Here is a 22,748-nt window from a genome sequence, read left to right as displayed (position 1 = left end):
GCTGCTGGCCCCTTGCCAGCTGGGGTCCCCACCGCAGCCCCACTCACCTTGCTTCCAGTTGGAGTTCCAGTGCAGGCCCCCTGCCTGACAGGGTCCAGGCTTCCCGCTCTGCTCAGACCTACCAGCCACCAGCTCCACTCACCTCAGCTGCCAATCTGGGGTTCCAGCTGTTGACCTCCTGCCAGCCGGTTATTAACTGATCACTCAGAAGCCTGTGTGCAGCTTCAAGTATCCAAATACTTGCCAGACATTGGAAAAGTCAGCAAGGAAAAGCAAGGGCAAGGATCACACTAAAATTAAATTAAAATGCATATCTTATTAGTTTAAATAAAGCTTTTGAAATGTTTTGGAAACATTGTTTACTTTACATGTAACAGTAGTTTGGTTATATGTTATAGACTTAGAGAGATGATCTAAAAAACATTAAAATGTATTACTGGCATGTGAAGCCTTAAATTAGAGTGTATATATGAAGACTTGACACGCCGTTGCTGGAAGGTTGCCAACTCCTGGAATATAGGATAGTGTCAGTTCCCTGGTTTTCTTTTCCTCTGTTTCTGGAGGAAGTGGTGGTGGTGGTGATGGGATTAGCATTCATCTCTCCTTTCCTGAATCAGGGTATGTGATGTCAACATAGATTCTGATTGGGAAGCCTTCCACAGATGTAAGATTCAAATAACTTAAAGTGGTGGCTGCTGGCATCATACAGGTGAGATGTTTCTGTGAAAGGCACCCAATTTCAAACTAATTGATTAATCATTTGCACCAAAAAAAATGTACAAAGAGGAGGAGTACTTGTGGCACCTTGGGGACTAAAGTTTATTTCAGCATAAGCTTTCATGGGTTTGTTAGTCTCTAAGGTGCCAGAAGTACTCCTGTTCTTTCTGCGGATAGAGACTAATATGGCTGTTACTGTGAAACCTGTCAAAGTGTACAGTTAGCACCACTAAATCTTACTGAATTTGTTGTATCACTTATCAGGCCTTCTGTGGAAAGAGATGTTTGCTATGATCTTTTAGGGCCACAACACTCCACAGTTGTTCTGTTTTTATTGGAAGAATATCTAGTCTCATAAGAGTCAGTAGAGTAGCTTCAAATTTAGCCCTTGTTAGTTTTGCCATTTCGGAGAACACATGAATGTTCACTTTTTGCAAGCCTAGTTAAAAATTAAATCATTATTTTAGTATTTAAAGATAACCTGATAGCCTTGGAATTTTATCTTGAATAAAATCCAGTTTGAGAGCACCTTTAAATAGTGTATCCTGAAACTTTTTATTCAAAAATAATTAAAAATATTTTGAAAGGGTTTTATTGATCTTATGTTGGTATTTAGGGATTTGTTTGGTGTTTTCATTCTGTATTCCTACACATAGGGAACTGATCCAGTACAAAGGGCTGTTAAATGTAAACAGGAAATAAAGATTCTTTTGGGTAGTTCTTCAGTTTTGATAAACTGAGGTTTGTGCTTTAGAAAAGTAAGCACAGTTTTAGACAAATATGGGTGTTTTAAAATTGTCTGTGTTCCAGTTAGTCCTGGGGAATGTCTCGGAGCAGCTAAGACTTCCCATTTAGTGTTTGAATTAAGTGGTAGGCGTGTGTGTGTGTGTGTGTGTTGTTTTTTTTTTTTGAAGCAATTGTTATTACAGCAACTGAACTTAATTGATTTGAGTGCGTCCAGCCTACCAACCCTCAGTTTTTGTTAGGCTTGTCCCAGTGTCACCAGGAGGACTGCCTTTCGTGGAGTCAGGTGAAGTGGTTGTCAAAGATGCAGTTCCTTAGTTTGCCTGCTGAATGCTGCTATGATACCATGTCCCCAGTAGGCTCTAAAATGCCCCTTCTGTTCTTCAAGGTTTTGGATCAGTGAGCCAGCTCTGCATTGTTGGCTGAGACTGCACTCACCAGCTTCCGCTAGTAAGGAGAGAGCCATTCTTCTCAAAGAACCCCCTGAATGAATGAATTCTCTTTAGCTTTGAGCCAAAAGCACAAAGCCAGTGATTGGCAACTAGATTGCAGTCAGTTTATAATAAGGTAAAGCAAGGGCCATGGTGCAGAACGTACTCAGCCATGCTCGAGTCAATTTCTTGGTCCTGCTTGCTTCTCAAAGAAATGACTAGTATGGCTGATAACAACTAGGTCCTCTCCCCTCACTATCTGAATCGTAGTTCAGCTCAGTTGTGCTAAGCCATTCTTATTGTAGTGGTAACAGGTAATCATTCCTTAAACTTGAATTTTGACAGTATCAGAGGGGTAGCCATGTTAGTCTGGATTTGCAAAAAGCAACTTTGAGTCCTGTGGCACCTTATACTAACAGATGTATTGGAGCATAAGCTTTCATGGGTGATACCTACTGTGTCAGATGAGTGCCAGTGTAATTTGAAACTCTGTACTGGAAATTTTCCTTAATTTCTGGCTTCATGCTGTGTATCCGGCATACTTAAAAGAACATGATGTGTCAGCTAGTGCTGAGTTGACCAAGTTTTTTACACTGTTTGGTTTTTTTCCAAAACCAAAGAGTAATAGAAGTTTTCCTGACTTCACACATTCCAGGTGGAAGCTTCCTAACAAGTTTTCCCTGTAATGTCTACAACTTCAACATTGAACCATTCAGAATTTGCAAGTGAAGCTTGCTTAAATTGTCATTTTCCAAACACCAGACTCGGAGTAGTCTGAGAATCATAGTAACCTTTGTTAAATTTCAACGGAAGGGCCAGAAATACACACAGTATCAACATGTTCATATAACCATAGCTAATGTTTTTCTATGGGAACTCAGTGGTACTCTTCTTGCTTTCTTATTGTGACTTTGACTGTCCTGCTTCCGCAAAATGCGAATTAACTATAAATTGTATAAAAGTGTGTTCCACAATTATCCTGGAAATCAGGTGGAGAATTTTTGTACTAATGTATAGCTGTAATGAAATTAATGTACAGTGTTGACACGGTCAACCTTTGAATGCTACTATGTGCTTACTGTGAAATTACTAGTGAGATAACTATGTGCTGAAAATTGGCGGTCTCAACATGGACCAAAGTAGTATTTTTGTGACAAACTTCTGAGTTTTTATATTTGTTTCTAGACTGCCATTATTATTAGTGGCTGGATATTCAGGGCTTCATCTTCATATTAAAAGCAACTGTGTACAACTCAGGGTTAATACTGTATATGCCTGCGAATATGCAGTATCTGACATTTACTAACGTACAGGGTGCACACACCCATGCATGCCAGATAAGACGTGAATGCCCAGCTTTTGCTGTGCAGATCTTCTACTGAATTTGTAGCAAACAATGGGAAATAGTGGCTTTTCAAAGCTTGACTAATTCTCTTGGCCCTGGTGAGTGAGGAGATATAAACTGTTTTATGAGAATTCAAGGTTTCAGTTTTAAAACAAACCCTCTTTTAGGGTGTGAAAATAACTAACCAGTGTAAGCCACAGGTAGTCATCTGCCAAACAGAGGGAGACTAGGAAGACTCTGGTCAGTTTCAGGTTTTATTCAGAATCTTGTGGACAATAGTGACAGTATCAAGCCTACTAATTTCATGCTGCTACAGATTGGGGAATGCCCTGACCTGCATGAAAATACCAGTTAAATTATTCAACGGGGAGAAGGGGGGGATAGAGGAAGTAGCAAATGTTAGGCTTTTCCCCTCTGCTGGTGATGGTCAGGGCAATCTTGGGATTTCTCTCCCCCATCCCTCCTACTCTCATGTGTGTGTGTGAGAGAGAGAGAGATACAGAAAGATATTGGGAGGTGGAGTGCTTTGACACTTGTGACCATCAACCAGATGTCAATATGAAAAATGAATACCCTCCTGCATAGTTCAGGGGCAACACTGTAGTAAATAGTACCTTTCTTGGCAAGGAAGTGGGTTTTTAACAAACATGTTGCCTTTGACCCTAGTAAAGGGCAATCTCCATTCTTAAGTCTTTAACTTGGGCTAGTAGTTTGATAGACTCCTTTCAAAAGCTGCCAGTAGTAACTGTTTTTGTTATGGCGGTCTCTTCTTCTTGTATTGGATACTTATCCAAGCTCAATCTGTCTCTGAGGTTGATTTTAAGAGATTCAGGTAGGAGAGAATGAAGATGAAATTTTGATTATTGTATCTAGAAGTCCTCACCTGTTGTAAACATACCACACTAGTTGGAGATGGTTTGGTTTTCACATGAGGTTGTGTTTGTAGTTAATAGTAGCAACTTAATGCTTAAGTGTTGTACTCAAAGTACTATACGGGATCTTTTCAGGGGGATTAAGGCAAAACGCCACACTTATTAGTAATACAGGTATTAATTAATACCTGATCATATGCATATGATATATTACAGTCATGCATTCACACACACACACACTCACTCACTCTCCGTCTTGCTGTTGTTACCAACTAGTTGCTCCTCTTAACTGCACTGGCCAGGTGAGTTAGATGGGGGAGGGGTGGAGCCAGGCTTTTGCTGATCCGGATCGATGCTCCGATGGTGACAAGACGAGACCCGGGGTCCTTCTGCAAGACACCTCGTATTTATAGCAGCTTCCCTCTTATGCAAATCCAGACCAGATTCAAAATCTGGGTCTGTGTCCGTTGGTCTGTGCTTTGTGCTGCTTTTTTTTCTGGGTGTTGTCCCAATGCTGCTCAAAGAGGGCGTTTTCTAAAGAAGGTGCTTGCTTCTAATCCCTGAGGTCGTCAATATGTCTGCTCTTCTTTATTGGGCCCACTTGACAAGTTGTATTGTCTTTTGTTCTGGCTCCCATTCCCTCTTTAACTGTTGTAGCTGTCTGGAGGTGGGTGTCTTCCAAGCCTCACTCATTCACACCTCATTCAGTCAATGGGGCAATTGATTACAGAGGGGGTGGGGGGGAGATCTTATTCTACTTCTAGCAAAAAGGCACATGTTTCTTTCACTTTAACTATACTATCCTTAGGGGCTATAACATTTGATATAAAGTTTTCTACCAATTTTCTAATACAAAGTTGTATGAGAGAGGCACAATGCCAAGTCATATGAAATACAAAATCAAACAGTGAACAGAAGTTACAAAGCAGGCAAGTGTAGTAAAGGGTGAACAGAACTTACATTAATAAAGTGAACAATTAAAAACAATTTCATTTATCAGTTCTGCGTAAGCACTCCTTCTCAAAATGGTTCTGCAAACATCTATTAGTCAGTTAGACATGTTTGTCAATAAGTGTTTCAGTTTACAGGTGATGAAGTTGAGATAGAATAAATGACTTTCCCAAGGCCAGAGAAATCTGTCCAACAGGATGTGAAAAGGTTCTTGGCTTCTGTGTCCATCTTTGCCCTTTTTAAAAGTTTGGGCCATGCTTGGAAAAATAGAAGGGCTGTTAACTGTGTGTACTGTTTTTGAAACTTACCTCATGGTGCAAGGAGTTATCAATAGAATGTGCTATGAGGTGTCAGATATTTAGGAAAACTCTTGTTTGTACTCTTGCTTTTTAATACTTCAGGTTTAATCTTTTCTTGCTCCTAATATGACTACTGTAGAAACTAATGTCCGTTATTTTTTTAACGGACCTAAAATGACTGATATACATTGCTTCCTATCTAATTCTGAATTCTGCTGTCTTGTACTTGAGGTAATTAATAGGTCCCTTGTTGCCTGTGGAAGTGTCAGTATCAGTAGATTCCAAAGCTGAAGGGACCCTTGTGATCATCTGGTCTGATCTCCTATATAACATAGGCCATAGAAATTACCCCAAAGAATTCCTACTGCAGATCTTTTACAAAAGCATTCAATCTTGATTTTAAAATGGTCTGTGATGGGGACTCAACCATGACCATTAGTACAGTATGTTGTTCCAATGGCTATTACACTGTAAAAAAATTATGCCTTTATTTTCTAATCTGTATTTGTCAAACTTCAACTTCCAGCCATTGGATCGTGTTACATCTTCCTCTGCTAGACTGAAGAGACTACATTGTTAAATATTTGTTCCCCATGTAGCTATTTATAGACTGTAAGAAAGTCACCCCTTAAGCTTCTCTTTATTAGGCTCCAGGAGCCCAATCCATTTAGTTTATCACTGTAGGGCATGTTTTCTAATCCTTGAATCATTCTCATGGCTCTCCTCTAAATGGAAGTCCTTATCTCCCTCCTTCTTCAGTGTGGACACTGTATTCCAGCTGTGGTTGCCAGGCCAAATCCAGAGGGAAAATAACCTTTACTGCTATTTGAGATTCCCTTGTTTATCCATCCAAGGATTCCATTAGACCTTTTGGCTGCAGAGTCACACCAGCAGTTCATGTTCAGCTGACTATCAGCCATGCCCCCAAGATCTTTTTCAGAGTCATGCTTTCCAGGATTAAAGTCACTTATCCCGTAAATATGGCCTACGTTCTTTGTCCCTAGATGTAGACACTTTGTTTAGCAGTATTTAAAATGCATATTGTTGGCTTGTGCCCAGATTACCAAGGGATTCAGATTGGTCTGGATAAGAGATCTGTCATCTTTGCTATTTACTACTCCTCTCATTTTGTTATCTGCTAACTTTATCAATGATTGTTTTTTCTCAAGATGATTAATAAAATCTTTAAATAGTGTAGGGCAAGAACTGATGATTGCAGGACCCCACTAGAAACACCTGTTTGAGTCCCCATTTACAACTACCTTTTGAGATCTATCCATTAGCCAGCTTTTAATCTATGTATGTGTGCCATGTTAATTTTATCTTTAGTTTTTAACCAGTATCATGCAGTACCAAGTCAAATGCCTTACATAAGTCTGTGTTACTGTAACACTATTATCTTTGTCAGCCAAACTTCTAATATCAAAAAAGATATGAAGTTAGTAATCCTTTTTACCCTTTTTAAATTTTGTCACATCAGCTTTATTCTAGTCTTCTGGAACTTTCCCAGTGTTCCAAGACGTATTGAAAATCAACATTAACTGTCCATATGCTTCCCCCAAAATACAGAACAGAGAAATACTATTGAACACTGTCACCTTTTGTGAATTATTGATAATTTTACTATTTCCATCTAGTAACAGACAATATATCCATGTTTCTGGTAACAGAGAAATTGCTTGCTTATGAATTATGTATAGAGATGGTCCAAAAAAGGCTGGAAGCTTGTTCTTAATGATACATCCTTGAGGATGTAAGTGTAGGTTGCAGCGTTCTGAAAGGCCTTAATACATTGTAGTTCAATCTACGTCAACAAAACAAAGGAAGATCCACTGATGATAACTAACGAAGTAAAATAGCTAACATATCTAAGTACAGCAACGTAAGTAACTTCCTGCCTGCTTTGTGAAATGGACTTTCCTTGTTATGATTCTCTAAAGAAGGATATTGTTTGTTACGTAGGAGACACTTAAACTTGTACTGTACTTTGTAAAACCAGTGATAGTGAGCACTAAAAGGCTTTTAGTTACAGCTACAAACCTTTCTCAGCTCTTCCTAGTTGTAATTGCATAGCTACACTTGGCAGTGCCCCAACAAGCCTGCACTGTGGCTTACATTTTGTTACTCTTCATGGCAAAGCACTGATGTAACCAATTGCCTTACTGGATGAAAGGTTATGTCCTGTTTAAATAACTCTTAAAGTAGCATTAGTCACAGTCCCTGGGCAAAGACTGAATGTTGGCATGATCTCTAAATGATGCATTCTATCTGCAGTCAAACTAGATAGGGAGATGATTTGCCCGAAAAGCCCTGTCTTGCAAGAGTCTCGAGTGCTCAGCTCAGTTCCCTTCTGTCCAGGTGTAAATACTACATAATAGAATTCAGTTCTATTGATCACTGCTTGTAGTGATAACTCAAACACTTGATTAAACAGTATTTCCAAAACTCACTTTCTCTTGATGCTAATTGTCCATTATCAGTACAAGGGGACCCTTGGTTGTAAGGGACAGAGTAAAAGTGAATTCCTCTTTTCTTCTAGGTTGAAAACATTTGGCACCTCTGGGTGTGACTCCCCCTCTTCTAAAGAATATTAGTACTTCTACAAGCTTTGCTTAAATCCATTTATAACAGTTTTTTTGGCATTTATGCAATGGGAAATATGCTGTATATCCTCAAAAGATGGAGTGGTATGCATGTACCTTATTGGGAAAGTTCTTGTCTTATTGGTCTGGATTATAGTAGAATGATGGAGATACTTGATCCTTATCACTTCAAAAGTCCATACAGATTATTAACTAAAATGAGAGTGGCCCAAATTGATCCTGGAAACAATTTCATCTCATAATGTACAGATGTTGGCCTTTAGCTGGTCAATGGCATGGAGACTTCAGGTAAGAAGATACAGTGGAGTGACCAAAAACTTTGTTTAGCCTAGGATGCTATGATTGATGCTGACCTTTACAAGACAGCTTTGATACCAGGTATCATCTTGTGTTGTGTGTACATCCCCTAGCACAGTGGGTTCCTGGTCCATGATTACTGTAGCACCTAGAACAAAGCCTAAGGGCCTTAACAAAAATAATACGAGATGTATGTTTGGTAGAAATCTTTGGTCTGCTAGATGGTTCTATATATTTATGCTTTAAAAGAAAGTTGTGCATTTCTCTGTGGGTGCTGGTTTAGTTGTGCATTGGCATTGCACAAAATCAACTTTCAAAGCTAAGCGTACATCCTTGCTAAGGCAAATAAGAGCTGTAAAGCTCTTGGACGTGACTGATAGGCACTGTCTTACCGCAGAGTGACAAGGCAATGGAAATTCAAGACTTTTTTTTTTTTTTCTTGGAATAGCGCATGATGTACTTTCTAGAACAAAGCCATCCCTGTAAACATCCTCACCTCATCATGTTAAAATAAAATCCAAGCAGAGCAAACTGTCTTGTAGTATCCTTTATAGTGTCAGGGTAGCTCTTGAGTTCTTTCCATGGATTCTATTAGGAGACTTCTGCTTTCCATGTAAGAGATCTGCATATTAGAAGAGAAAATGGCATTTCGGAAACTTCTCCAAGAAAATTGATATAAAATTTTTCTAGTGCAGTGGGTCTCAAACTTGTTTTACTGGCGACCCCTTTCGCATCACAAGCCCCTAAGTGCGACACCCCCTCCCCCCCAACAAATAAAACACATGTTTTAAAATATATTTAACACTATTATAAATGCTGGAGGCAAGTGGGGTTTGGGGTGGAAGTTGACAGCTTGCAACCCCCATGTAATGACCTCATGACCTCCTGAAGGGTCCCAACCCCCAGTCTGAGAACCCCTGGTCTAGTGATCGGAGACAGTAACTCGGGGAAACAGAACTCAAATTCATGCTTGCGTGTGACTTTGGGCAAGTCACTTGTCATGACTATTTACCCAACTGTACAGAACATTAAGTCTTGCATCTCTTCTAGGTTTAAGTCACTTGAGACTATTTCATGGAACTTGCACTATTTTCTCTATGTAACACACAGTAGGGCTCTTTAGACTTGATTTTTTTTTTTTTCAAGTCTGCCTTTAGATTACTTTCTCTCACTTACCATGTGAAAGTTAGTCTTTGGTTGACAAGGTGAAGGTAAGGTTGAAAAGATAAGAGTATCTATCTAGCATCTACAAAGCAGGAAAGCAGAATAGTCAAGTTATTTCAGTGGTGACCTGCCTTACCACCTCCAAAAGATAAGCTAGTGTGTTTGAAGGAAACTTCCTAAAGTTGGCCCAGGTTCATTAACAGGTGACCCACCTGTCCTTTAGTTCATAAAAAAGGAACATTATCTTTAGCACAAAGATCATGGGGACTGTTCAAGCCATGGTACTCTTGTTAAAAGCTATTTAGAATAGTTGTACCTAAGTGTTAATATCTACATATTTGTCCATGCAAACTGAGTGAAATGCTTTTGGAGCATCTTAAACTATAATTAGAGAAGACCTGGGACATCTAATCTTCCCCTGCCAGTATGGGATGGATTGTGACATTTGTTTTTTTATATTTGGTATATGATGTCTTTGCTAGTGCTCTGTCCAGATAGGGAAGATGCATAGTAGTCGTCTTTAATTCCAGAAACTACATACACTGTCCTAAAATTCCATTTAAACAAAAATAGCTTTAGCTAGAAACTTTCTGGATATAGGCTCTTTCACAATCTAACAACAATATTTTGCACTGGCTGAGATGGGACTTCTATTAAGTTTAATATAATAGCTACCAGGCAGGGATCAAAATTTTGGCCCTCTGTTTCTAGGCCATTAGGTGGTGATAACACTGGAGAAGTGTTTAAGTGAAATATATGCATCCTTTAGTGACTTACGTTTTTGTGCAATAATCTCTGAACATGATTGATGTGGGATTCCGAAGAGAGAGGTACTGTTGAGCCTTTGTAAGTCTGATATCCTGGTGACTGCAGTAGAAACATCTAGATCTTTGGCTTTTGCGGGGGAGACAAGGGGAAGGTTTGAACCACCAATCGCCAGTATGGGAGAAGTGATCAAACTGAGTTTGTACTAATCCCAGTGCTCCACAAAGCATCAAATTTTCAAAAATTCCAAGTATCTGCTTTTGCTTTGTCTGTAAAAGATGTTTTGTTTTGTTTTTTTTGGAAGCTTGTTGATCTGAGGATTTGTCTAATTAGTGTTTAAATTATTTAACTATCAGTTTGGAAAGTGTTCCTATTAAGCTGATATAACACTCTAGGTGTTCGCTTTAAGGGACAGGGTGTGACTGGGCAAATAGATAATGCTAGTGACCAAATTAAGGGCAACAGATTTGCTGAAATATAAATGGTAAAATTTGGGGTAGAAGATATTCACAGAATTGCCAAGAAGTGTATCAAGGCTTGTTCAGCCTTTCAACTGAATTGCGTATTTGTCTGTTTTGCAGAGGAGGTGGCCAAGTTGGAGAAGCACTTAATGCTTCTCCGCCAGGAGTATGTAAAGCTACAGAAGAAGCTAGCTGATACAGAAAGGAGATGTACTCTGTTGGCTGCCCAGTCGAACAAAGAGAATGCCAGTGACTCTTTCATCAGTCGACTTCTCACCATTGTAGCTGAGCTTTATGAGCAGGAACAGTATAGGTAAGAAATGCATCTTGGGAATAGAAGCAATATTGATGAAACTATAAATGTTTTCCTCAGTAGCTATTTCAGATTCTGAGCTCTAAAAGGAGGGTCTGTCCTTCATTGTGTATTTGGTTAAAATTGAGTATAGTATCAGCCTGTCAAATGTAATCAACCAGTTCTCTTCAAACATGGTATGCTTAAGTATAACTTAACGGGGAGCTTACTGTGTGAAGTCTGATGCTGGTGTCTTATTTTAATCAGGTAACACCTGATTATTTTTACAAAAAAGTGTTCTTAAAACCAACCATCTCTTTAGGCTTGTCTACATGGCTTAGCAATGCAAGAAGAGTGTGATTTGTAAAGGGCCCTAATGTGGTGCGCTCCAACTACTCCCCCCCCCCCCCCCCCACACACACACCCTGCTGGTGTCGTCTGGCCCTCTGTAAATGTTACCTAATCTTATTGTTAATGTGAACCTTTTTAGACGGGGCCAGCTGGATTTACATGGGACAATTAGAGTGCTTTACAAATCACTTCCCTCTAGTGCGCTTCGCTGGCACTTTGTAGACAGTCCTTTATCTGAGAGATGGATGATCCTGAAAGAGCATTTCTTGTTCACTGTTTGTAATGGCAACATACTGTAGAGCTAGACTTTCGTACTATTTCTGAAGTTATTGGAATTGAAACAGAGCTTGGAGGATAAAATCTATGCCTTGTTCCATCTTTCAGGCTTTGTTCTTGGAACACCTCTTCTGGCTCCCCTCGTTCATTTTTGCATTAGTCATATTTCATGTGGAAATTGACTTCCAGGGAATGTTGTTTCCCTACATAAAACAAAGCAATAGCAACATTTTGCTGCTACTTATTTACGATGATGCAGTGATTATACAGATTTTAAAGTTTTAAGGACACGTGCAAAAGCTCAACTCCTTCTGAGTAGGAGTAAGCAGGTATTGAAGTGGAAGACCCTAGGTTTGGGTGAAATATGCTAATACATCAAAAAAAAAAAAAAAGCATCATTTTCTATTAATCTGAGTGGAAGTCGGTCGCTTCCTAAAAGGATAGGGCCAGAATAGGTTCTATATTTCCTCTTTTGCCAGTGTGCAGGAAATCTGATTCCAAGCTGACTGTGTTCTGGCCATCCGGGTAATAAAATGTAGGACAGTGGTATGTACCACTTCTAAGAAAAGATTGTATTTACACTGTATTTGCTAGTACAGATTTAAGTACAGTATGGAAAATGGACTATGGTGTATGTGTTAAGGAAAGCTCTTAATAATCTAACACTGTGCACTGAAAACTTTGAGCCAGGCAATTTTGACTTAATCAAGTAAGCAGTTGATTGTCTTAAACAAAAACACAAAACACTACCACCTCTCAAAAGCATACACAAGGGTCAGGAAAAATTAATCTGTTCAGGGAACTAGTATAATAAATATTACTTGGCAAATTGGATTTAAATTTTTTTAACTTCTATCTTGCCATGCATATTGTATAAATTTAATCAAGTGTGGTAGCCGGAAGTTTGTGTGAAAGCATTGATACACAAAAAAGAATCGGAACCTAGATCTGCTCTGCTTTGAGTGTTGAGGATTTCATAGCTGCTTCTTTTTTAGGAATAGCATAGTGGTCCAAATGTTAGACCCAAAAAGAAATGCTTTCTTTTGGAAATAAGCATTTGAATTCCCAAGAAAGGCTTTGTTAGGTTTTGGGTGGGGTACGGAGTAGTGATGATGAAGGTTAAAGTATATTGCTTTTGTTAGCAGGAACAAATGGATGAAAAATCCAACATGTTGAAGAACATAACACCTTACCTATAGAATGTTAGATGCAGAAAATGATCAGTCTGTGTACTGTTTCTGAATAAAAAGAATGATCTAACTAAGAATGATCCATATGGGATGGGTGTTCCCTGACAGCAGCTGTACTGGAAATGGGGTATTTCTGGGTTTTTGCTTTCATACAGTTTGACTGCTCTGTCAAATATACTTCTTTTATAGTTCTTTCAGTAATCTTCCTTGAAACCCTGTGTGGCTGACTGCAACATGGTATTCTCTGGGCTGAATCTTGGGTCTCCACGCTCCCCATCTCATCAATTATTCATTTTGGTCTGTGCCGTATGAACTGCTTACTGGATTTTTTTTTTAATGAATGTTAATCACAGGGCTTAGCTTGCATTTTCCTTGTGGCAATAAGTTGGGTTACTCTTAAATACCTTACTTAACTCGTTGAAAGAATGAACCTACCATTTTGCATTAATATATTAATGCAAGCGGCTTCTACCTATAGTAAATAATTCAGCCTAAATTTAGGTGCTTAAATGCATCTGTCACAAATATCTACGATGTAAAGACAGTCCATAAGTGCCTAAGCACAGAGGATTGTGTGTGTGTGTGTGTGTGTGTGTGTATATATATGTGTGTGTGTGTGTGTGTGTATATATATATATATATATATATAATATATGTGCTTTTTCTTCTATCAGTGATCTGAAGATAAAGGTTGGGGACAAGCACATCAGAGCTCACAAATTTGTGTTGGCAGCCCGCAGTGAGACTTGGAGTCTAGCCAACCTAGCATCAACTGAGGAACTGGATCTGTCAGGTTAGTTGCTGCTTGTCGGTGATGCTTTGAATGTCTTTGGAACAACTAATGAAAGGGCCCTTCGGGAAAAGGTTACATCTCATCATTTAGAATACTACTCTGACGACAGAGTTTTCCATTAATTATGAAGCTTGGACTGTTTCTGTAACATGGTAACAGGTTTGCAAATTTAATGTTAGTTAAATCAGTAACCCACCCTGTCCATTTTAATAATGTGGAAGGTAAGTGTGTGGTGTGGTTCACTCACTTCCTTAATAGGGAATTAAACATAGTGTAAAAAACGAAGCTTTCGGAAAGAGCCAGATTACTCCTTTGCTTTAAGTCTTGTTCTGTGAATCTAGCGTGCTTGATATCTTTGAGAAAATGTGCCCTGGCACATCATCTTTAGAGACCTATGGTCAAATAGCTTACCCAGGCTGCAAAACCAGCTCCTACTGTTGAACCCAAATGGCTTGTGAATTTTCTCTGAGAAGCACTCTCTCTCTAGTTCTGGTCAAAAGGGAGTAATCACAAATTGTTATTCACAAGAACATTTCTGAGTTTTATGCTGGATACAGCAGGCTTTTCATTTCAGGTGCTCGTACAGTGATGGGTGCTATTTATAGTAACTCTGAGAAAGTGGACATTGAAAACTTGCTCCTTTGTTTCCTCTACTATCTGAAGAACTAATATTGATCAGATTTTTTAGTAGTTTGATCATAACACTAGAAACTTGTTTGACTGCCTTTGTGCTGCTCAGTGACAGTGTTGCATGCAACCACTTTTCAGCAACACGAGTACAATCAAGCTTTCTTAAATGTAGCTTTTTCATGATGAAAAGTGCTCCATATTCAGTGCTGGGCTGAGTAAGTAGTTTTCTTAACTTCTAGCTTACTAACTAGATGAAAACTTTGATTAAACTCTGTAGAGGACAGAAACTTAAGGGAAGGTTGGAGAGTGTCCATTTCAAAAAGTGCATGAGTTGATGAAGTGACTAGAATGATACTATATCTATTGAACTAGTCTTATCTGGTAAAACTAGTATCTTAGTTCAGGGATTGTACATAGTTCCTCTGTTCTGTTGGCATGGTGATCCCTGCTGGCTGGCGAGAAGTTTGTGCGCCTCTTAATAGGATAACTTGACCTTAACCTGATTTAATGGAGGAAAAGATAATTTTTATGCTTTGAGCAAGAGCAACTTGCAGATGGAAAGGGATGGAAACTTTAAAGTATGGCTTGTCAGCCTGCAAGACTAAACTTCCGGCACTGCTATGAAAGCCTTTGATGGATCATGAATCCTAGACACAAGCTACGTTTTGGGAAGAAGCAACCCATAGCAAATCATCTTTGCAGAAGCTTTGATTCAGAAAAGTTCCTGCGCCTTCCTGCCATCCAAACAGCCCAAGAAATAGGTTAGATATATTACATGAAGTGCTCTTCATGCCAGGTACTGTACCTCGGGTTGTGATAACCTTTAGTGCTAGCATTACAACGCTCCTGATGCAAAGTGTTAGGATAACTTGCATTAACACTTATTGGGAAATCCTGAATTTAGTCACAGAGTAAAGAATAGCAGTTCTATATCGTCATTTCAAGACTTGTACCATGCAAATACTGAATATCCAGTTATCATTAACACTCACTCAAGTTAGGACTGTAGTAAAAGGAAGCATTTCCCTCTGGACAGAGTAATCTTTATTAAAACTGTTCTGTGTCAATTGTACATAGTCGTAATAAGCATCATGACCATTTCACCGGAAACTGGATCAGCTACTGTATCTGTTAGTCTGAGAGTGAGACAGATGGACGGACAGACTGCACCCAACTGTTTAGATTTGAGACTAGTTTCACATGCACGTTACATTTGAGCCTATTGGCTCAATTTCATAAGCCTCCTGTACATGACCAAATAGTACAGTTCAATAGTCCATATGGTAAATATCTGTAAAACATTTATTTGTAAATATTGTTTAGGTTTCCCTCCTTTTGGAAAAGGAGACATGAAATGACTGTCCAAAGTGAAGAGCTATATAAAACTTACTCTCTAGCTGTTTGCAACTTTATAGCTGTGTTGGTCCCAGGCTGTTGGAGACAAGGTAGGTGAAGTAATATCTTTTCATGGACTAGCTTCTGTTGATGAGAGAGACAAGCTTTAGGACATACACAGAGCTCTGTGTAAGCTCAGAACCTGGTCCATGAAAAGATCTTACCTCATCCACCTTGTGTCTTTAGCTACTTTCAAGTAGCTTGACCTCTTCTGCTTGAGATGTTTACCTTACTGTGCTGGCACAGGGTGCTGTTGCTTAGGGAGTCCTGTACCAGGTGGTGTCTGGAAGAATAGTTTAATGCATGGCCTGTAAATACTACTTAGGATGTTTTAAATAGATGTATCCTGTAGACCTAACAGTGAATGGAAGCTAAGGATCTGGAATTCTCCTGCTTATGTACAACAAACCTGATTTTAAAACATTTTCTTATTCAACACAGAAGCACTTTTTATTAAGTGTCTCGTCTAAGTCTCTTTTAATTACAAAAAAAAAGCCACTCAGTTGATGGAATATTACTACTAGTATCTTTATTGTTCCAGTTATGAAGGCATGCATGTTAGTATTCATCAAGCTCCTGTGTAAACATGTCTTGTTATCAGGAGCAAGTTTTAAACCTAGTTTAGACAGCTCCATGTTAAACTCTCTAGAATAGCTAGTGATTCTTGAGTTTGAAGAATTGATGCCTCTGTGCTCTTGTGGCAGTGGGTTTCATATACTGGAGTATAAGAACTGTAAAAGTTGTGCAGAGTTAAGAAATCAAGGGTTTTCTGCTAATCTAACCATTTGAAGTTAAATTAAAAATAACTTGCCTTTCTCTCTCTCCTTTCCTATGGAAGGATCCCAAATAGCATTGCAAACTAGATAGAATAGCTGGAGCCACCTCTGGATGGTAAAAAGCAACTATTAATAGCATGCAGCAACACTGTATAGGGCAGGAAGAGTAACTTTAACTTATACAAGTGAAAACTGCAAGGGGATGGGTGGGGGGGCTTAAGTTGGCAGAAAGTAATTATCCATGTTGGAATTTTACTAGGACATCAGGGCTAATATCCCCTTTTAGAGAAGAGATGTTGGCTCTTGTGTGCGGTGAGGTCAACCGCTGTCTTAATATGGTAACTTTGAGTTGGATCGGTACTAAGGAAGGAAGTGTGCCACCTTCTGACTTGCAAGAACACTGCTTACAGCACCATGGGTTTTCTTTGGTGGTCGTCATCAGTCATCAAGTGATCTATTCCCTGTTGCTTAGTCCCAGCTTCTGTCACCTTAACAGTCAAATATGACGGACAGAGGTCTGGAGGATGTTGTACTGGTGAGTGCAAATGTGTTTAAAAGATTTTCTACAGTGAAATATTTTATTACATTCTTTTGCTAGGAGTTCAAGTACAAACATAAGTGTGAGAGATTAACCTATAGGAAACATCTGAACTGGTTCAAAGTAGGTGATTGGTTACTGAACCATCACTTTCAGTTAGTGTTTGAAGTGGAACCAAACTGCAGAGTTAAGAAATATTGATTCCAACCAGAATTGAATTGAATTTAACCATTCGACTCCTTCATTCCAACTACAATTTTATTTGTTTTAGTATACTTGGTGGCATTCTTGAACAGTAAGTGTCACAAAGATCTATGGTGTTAATGTGAAGTCCCCACTTATCCAGTATGTACACTATTTTGTGCTGGGCCATAAAGCCCAGTCTGCAAAACTATGTATTTGAGGGGGTGGGAGCTAGCTGGATTTGGTATACTTAGTGTGAATTTCAGGCACTCTTTGTTCATCTTAACAGCGGGTAATGGACAGCAAGGTCCGGAAGGAGCATCCCCCATGTAACTGTTGACCTGCTTTTTCCCTGCTTAGTTGGAGGTCTAAGATGTCTGTGTCCTTTTAGAAACAATGGATTTGGTTGGTTAAAATTACAGCTATTTCAATTGAACTGCAAATATTTGAGACTGAAGTAGCTGGATTTTTCACCTTGTCACTCTTTTCACCAGATGCAGAACCTGAGGTGACCATGGCAATGCTGCATTGGATCTACACAGATGAGCTAGAACTGAGAGAAGATGATGTATTCTTGACAGAACTGATGAAATTAGCTAATCGGTTTCAACTACAACTCCTCAGGGAAAGGCAAGTTGCAGTGAATATATTCAAGCTTCTAGAATGTTGTGGCTGGGCTCTAATTAGCCAGGCTCTTGGAAATCTGCTATTTGTGCTAATGTAAATCGCTGTTAACTCATGGGTTTGAGTTGAAGATGGAAGATGTGTTACTATTTTAAAACTTATATTTGATTTATAATTCTAGAACAAGAATTTCAGCTCATAGCAAGCAGAAAAATCAAGCTTTGTCCTTGCACTATTACATAAGCCATTCCCTTGTGTAGTTCACTCTTTATTCCTGTATAACCCCCTAACTCACCAATTACCCATAAGCCCATACCCCAATGTGACATGACTAGAAAACCCAAGTGAGTGGTACCTTTGAGTTAGCTTCCTTTCCTGTAATTATTTTTCCTATATCAAAGAATCTGTTATAGTATTGACAAGAAATGGCTTTTGAGTTACTAGAAATAAGCTTCACTCTTCAGCATTTTTTCCCCCACACTGTTAGTGACTGGCTAAAATGAAAATGTAACCTTATCCATAGTAGCAATAAATCTTGAACATATTGGATATTTTAAATGCCAAGTTTTGGCCATCCTCTTAATTATAAATAGCTTCAGATTTTTAAAACTAAAGAATATTGCTAAATGACATGCTTGGAGGATGGAGAAGAAGAGGGAGGCAGGGCAAAATGACCACAGGGATTAATGTTCCTCACCCACTCTTCTGAAGGAGGGAGAGATGGAATGACTCTAAACGTCAGTAAATAAGGCATCCTTTTACTCTGGGTTTCTGTCAGTTATTGCTCAAATGGTCTCTCAATTTCTTCCTTTTACCTGCCAGCAGGTGTTGGCACCATTAAGTAGGGCTCTTAGCGTAGTGTGAACGCTTTCCTGGAAAACAGATCAGTCTCAGTCCACAGGAACAAACTTCCCTGATCTAACTCCCAGTCATACATCCTGTCAGTTCACAAACTGCTGTTTGTACCTAGTAATCTTGCATTGCCTTTGGCCCTGTTACTGAGGAGTGACTTAAATCTAGCACTTTTTTCTTCATTAGGCCTAACAAAATGTCTAGTTTTGGCTTGTAATCCTTTATTGTAGTTGGGTTTTCTCTTTCATAGTACTAAAAAAAAATCCAGTATACTAACAACCATTATTCCGTGTCTTACTACAGTCTTAGCAGAAATGCAGGTACTTTCTGGTATCTTCTGGCATACCTCTTCATTTTGCTAGTTAAACTTCCAGTAATTGATGGGAGGCAATGGTATAGCCGTTAGTGGTGTGTCCAAAATAACTACATCCCGTGACCATATGAAAGCTACTTTCAGTCTCTCTGACTTGTACAACATGCTATTTTGTACGTTTGTAGGCTTTGCAAAAATGAATGTTCATACACCCAAAGAGTGTGGCAGGAATGACTGCCGCCCCCCACCCCAAGGATGAAAGTGTCCACTTCCCTGTCTTCTACACAAATCTGCATTTTAGAGTTCCTTTTAACAGTGTTCATTCTTAAGCATGAAAGCTGGACTAGCTCCACTGGGTGTCAGACTTGGTGATAGGTTTCAGAGTAGTAGCTGTGTGAGTCTATATCGACAGAAAGAATGAGGAGTACTTGTGGCACCTTAGACAAACCAATTTTTTTGAGGGTTTTAGCCCACAAAAACTAGATCATGTGAGACTGTTGCAACTATTGTCCTTACAGTAGCAAATGTATTTCAGCAGAAAGATTAGGGTGTCTTCCTTTACTTGGGAGGAATAGTTCAGTGGTTTGAGCATTGGCCTGGTAAACCTAGGGTTGTGAGTTCAGTCCTTGAGGGGGCCACTTAGAGATATGGGGCAAAAATCTGTCTGGGGATTGGTCCTCCTTTGAGCAGGGGGTTGGACTAGATGACCTCCTAAGGTCCCTTCCAACTCTGATATTCTATAATGTGCTGCTTTCTCCAGAGTGGTGTGAAATACACTCTTACAGGAGTCTTTAGGTTGGTCAGTTTTATAAAGCCATTTCTGGTGAAGTTTTCTAAGAAGGCAGTTGTATAAAAAGCACTTATATAGTACTGGTGAACATGACATTGTTTCACCACTGTTAGCATTCAGATGTTCCTGTAGCTGAATGACCAGCTTTTATTGGAAATGAGAATCTGATCTTTCTTTCCTGATAACTGATCCAAACTCCCCTTCATTCTGGCAGGTGTGAAAAAGGAGTCATGTCACTAGTAAACGTCAGGAACTGCATTCGTTTCTATCAGACTGCGGAGGAGCTAAATGCTAGCACTTTATTGAACTATTGTGCTGAAATAATAGCTAGTCACTGGGTAAGTACTGTAATAGAAGGGGCATGGGAAAGAGTAGCCTGCAGGCTGAAACTTAGAGAAGATTTAAACTTTTAGATTTTAGTGTTGGATTGTATTGATATGTAGCACTTTCAAACTTCAGAATCACATTAAATGCTAGTACCGTGTGTGTTAACTGATCTAAACCCACACTGTTTTAAGACTTGTTTTTCTGTCTCAGAAGAGATTGCCTGTTGCCTCACATCCACTGCCTTCCTGGAACAGGCATACCTTGTGAGGCAGAAGGGGAAGAGAGGAGATGGGACCTTCTTCATGCCTTTGTTTTTCAACTTAAACTCTTCCCTGAAAGCTTACCCAGTTGTAGAAAGCAACTCAAACCATTATTTCAATTTTTCATCTTGCTGTCTGTTTCCTTCTGGGATGAAAAAGTACCAAAACACTGAAACTGATTTATGGCAAGAAGTTAGCTACTGAATCTTGCTGGAAAGCCATTTCAGTTTTCAGCCAGGTTTAATGGGTCCCACTAATTCAGACAGTTATCAGTATTGCTAATTGTGAACAGTCTGAAGTTTGTCCATCACTGGACTGTGGACAATTTGGGATTCTTGCTTTTTCCCCCTCTTAAAATTTGCCATCAGAAGTAGTAGCAAAGCCATAAAAAGCTACATACTTAGCTTCCAATTTCTTTTCCAACACAAGAGTAATAGGAAATCTTGCATCTTTGATATCAAAACCTTTTTTCTTTCCAAGGGCAGGTTATGAAAGTTTGTCTAAGCAAGTGATAAAGGATTGTTCATAACTGGGAGTCTTTTTTGCTAACAGAAGGCTCCTGTATTATGGATTTATAAGACTTGCACTCAAGGTTACTGTAACTCTAGAAATCAGATTTATCTGGATTTTATCTTCTCTCCAAAAATACCATCAATGGTGACTGTTTTTGGCAGAAGATCATCTACCTGAGATGCTGAAGGCTTTTGTGTTTAACCACGCAGTGCAGCTGTTGGCAGCATTTTATGGACTAGAAACAATAAAGAGGAACTCTTGATACCTATTGTCATCTGAACTTCAGGGTGGCACTTGATTCATCCTAGAACACACTGGGCAGCTCACTATTACTTTCCAAAAGTGAACTGTTCACCTCTGCTTTCAAATAGACTTGCTCATAAATCCTGAGGACAGGATCCAAACCTCTCCATGAAAGCTATCATTCTTCATTGTCCAAATGGACCTGTGTCTTTAGAATAGTCCCAGTTACTAGAAAGACCCTTCTGGTATTCCAGTATTTAGATTTTGAGGTATACGCTTTCTCCAAATATTAAATAACAAATATCACTCCTTTTCTCTATCTTCTTTAGAACACTCATTGCTTCTACAATTGTGGGAGTTATTGGGAAGTGTTAAGTATCGAACTGTGCTATACTAGATAAGTGTGCAAAGGCTGTTTTAAGCAGACAAACTTCTTGGAGGAACGTTTCTAACAACTGTGAAACTCTTACTGGTTCAATCTGTAATACCTTTTATATGTCCTTTTTTATGAAGTGCCCTTTATCTCTCTTCAGGCGGAGGATGTAAAAATGCATTTTCGGGGTGCCTTTCATAAATATGGAAATTTAAGCAACATTGGTTAGAGCTAATAGTTCAAATTTTACCACTGGATGAAGAAATCTACTGGGACAGTTCCTGTCAGCCCTTTGTACATGTCTTGCACATCTCCAAAGAAGAGCCAAATGGAGCCTTAGAATCTGTTATCTTAAGTGTTCCATACTGCAACATTACTTCACGGAAGGGCAAACAACCAAAACTCCACTTAATATGAATAAGAAGTACAAGTATTAATATGGAAACGAGCCAATTTCACTTAAATTTCTTGTTGTTACTCACAGGATGACTTGCGGAAAGAAGACTTCAGCAGTATGAGTGCTCAGCTATTGTATAAAATGTTCAAATCCAAGACTGAATATCCTTTGCATAAAGCTATTAAAGTGGAGAGAGAAGATGTTGTTTTCCTGTATCTTATTGAAATGGATCCACAGGTATGGTGAGCTTTACTGTATCTGTGTGAACTAGACACATTTATCTTTACTTTAATGCTAGGTATGTGCTTGGGCACTTTAACTGTCAATTTGACTTAGTCAATAGGCTGACAAATGTAGGGCTGGAGAGTGACATACTGTGAAGGAAATCATAGAAGTTAAAGAAAAGGAACATATTGAGACTTTGTTGAGAAAGTACATAATGTTTAGCCACCCATCTCAAAAGGTACTGAATTCACTAGTTAATGTTTGGCAAGTGTTGTATTAATAGGAATGAGGATGAGGGAGTATGGCTTGTCTGGTACGATTCAAGCATTTCAGCTGCAGTTATTGAAATTACATGCATGGGCAAAACCAGTATAAATCCAGTACCTTTATCCTTTACACAGTAATATAACTTGTATTTTTCTTGCCGTTAGGACTGTGTGGTGATATCATCTCTTTAAGTTAACTACTAGCTCAGTTGCTTTCCATTGTACATTTGCCACTTTCTTTGAAACTACATCTGAAGAAATAACATACTAAGTCGCTTATTTTTTTTTAAGTTACAAAAAACATGAGTTTCCTTATCTGATTCAAATTCAATATAAATGTATGACTTGAGAGCTGTTGAAAATCTATTTCCGTATCTCTGCTTACACAACTCTGACCAGTAGAGAATCCCTGATGGACAGATTCTGCCTTCTCATAAACATTGAAGACCAAATTTCCCAACTAATTGATTGTTTCAAAACAAACTTCAGGAT

The 22,748-nt window shown here is 39.0% G+C and overlaps 1 protein-coding gene across 1 annotated transcript in view; it reads left to right on the top strand.

Moving 5' to 3' along the window:
- The window catches only part of ANKFY1 (ankyrin repeat and FYVE domain containing 1), a 54,474-nt gene that overhangs the window by 932 nt on the left and 30,794 nt on the right, over positions 1–22,748 (top strand). Inside the window, exons 2-6 of the mRNA XM_032786966.2 lie at positions 10,770–10,962; positions 13,433–13,551; positions 17,568–17,703; positions 19,867–19,990; positions 21,853–22,002. Coding sequence (XP_032642857.1) covers positions 10,770–10,962; positions 13,433–13,551; positions 17,568–17,703; positions 19,867–19,990; positions 21,853–22,002 — 722 coding nt within the window. The remainder of the gene's footprint in view (positions 1–10,769; positions 10,963–13,432; positions 13,552–17,567; positions 17,704–19,866; positions 19,991–21,852; positions 22,003–22,748) is intronic.

This window comes from Chelonoidis abingdonii, chromosome 20 (genome assembly GCF_003597395.2).
Source record: "Chelonoidis abingdonii isolate Lonesome George chromosome 20, CheloAbing_2.0, whole genome shotgun sequence".
In the NCBI taxonomy this organism is placed as follows: Eukaryota; Metazoa; Chordata; order Testudines; family Testudinidae; genus Chelonoidis; species Chelonoidis abingdonii.
The sequence above is the reverse complement of the archived record's forward strand: the minus strand, read 5'-3'. Positions and strand labels throughout refer to the sequence as shown.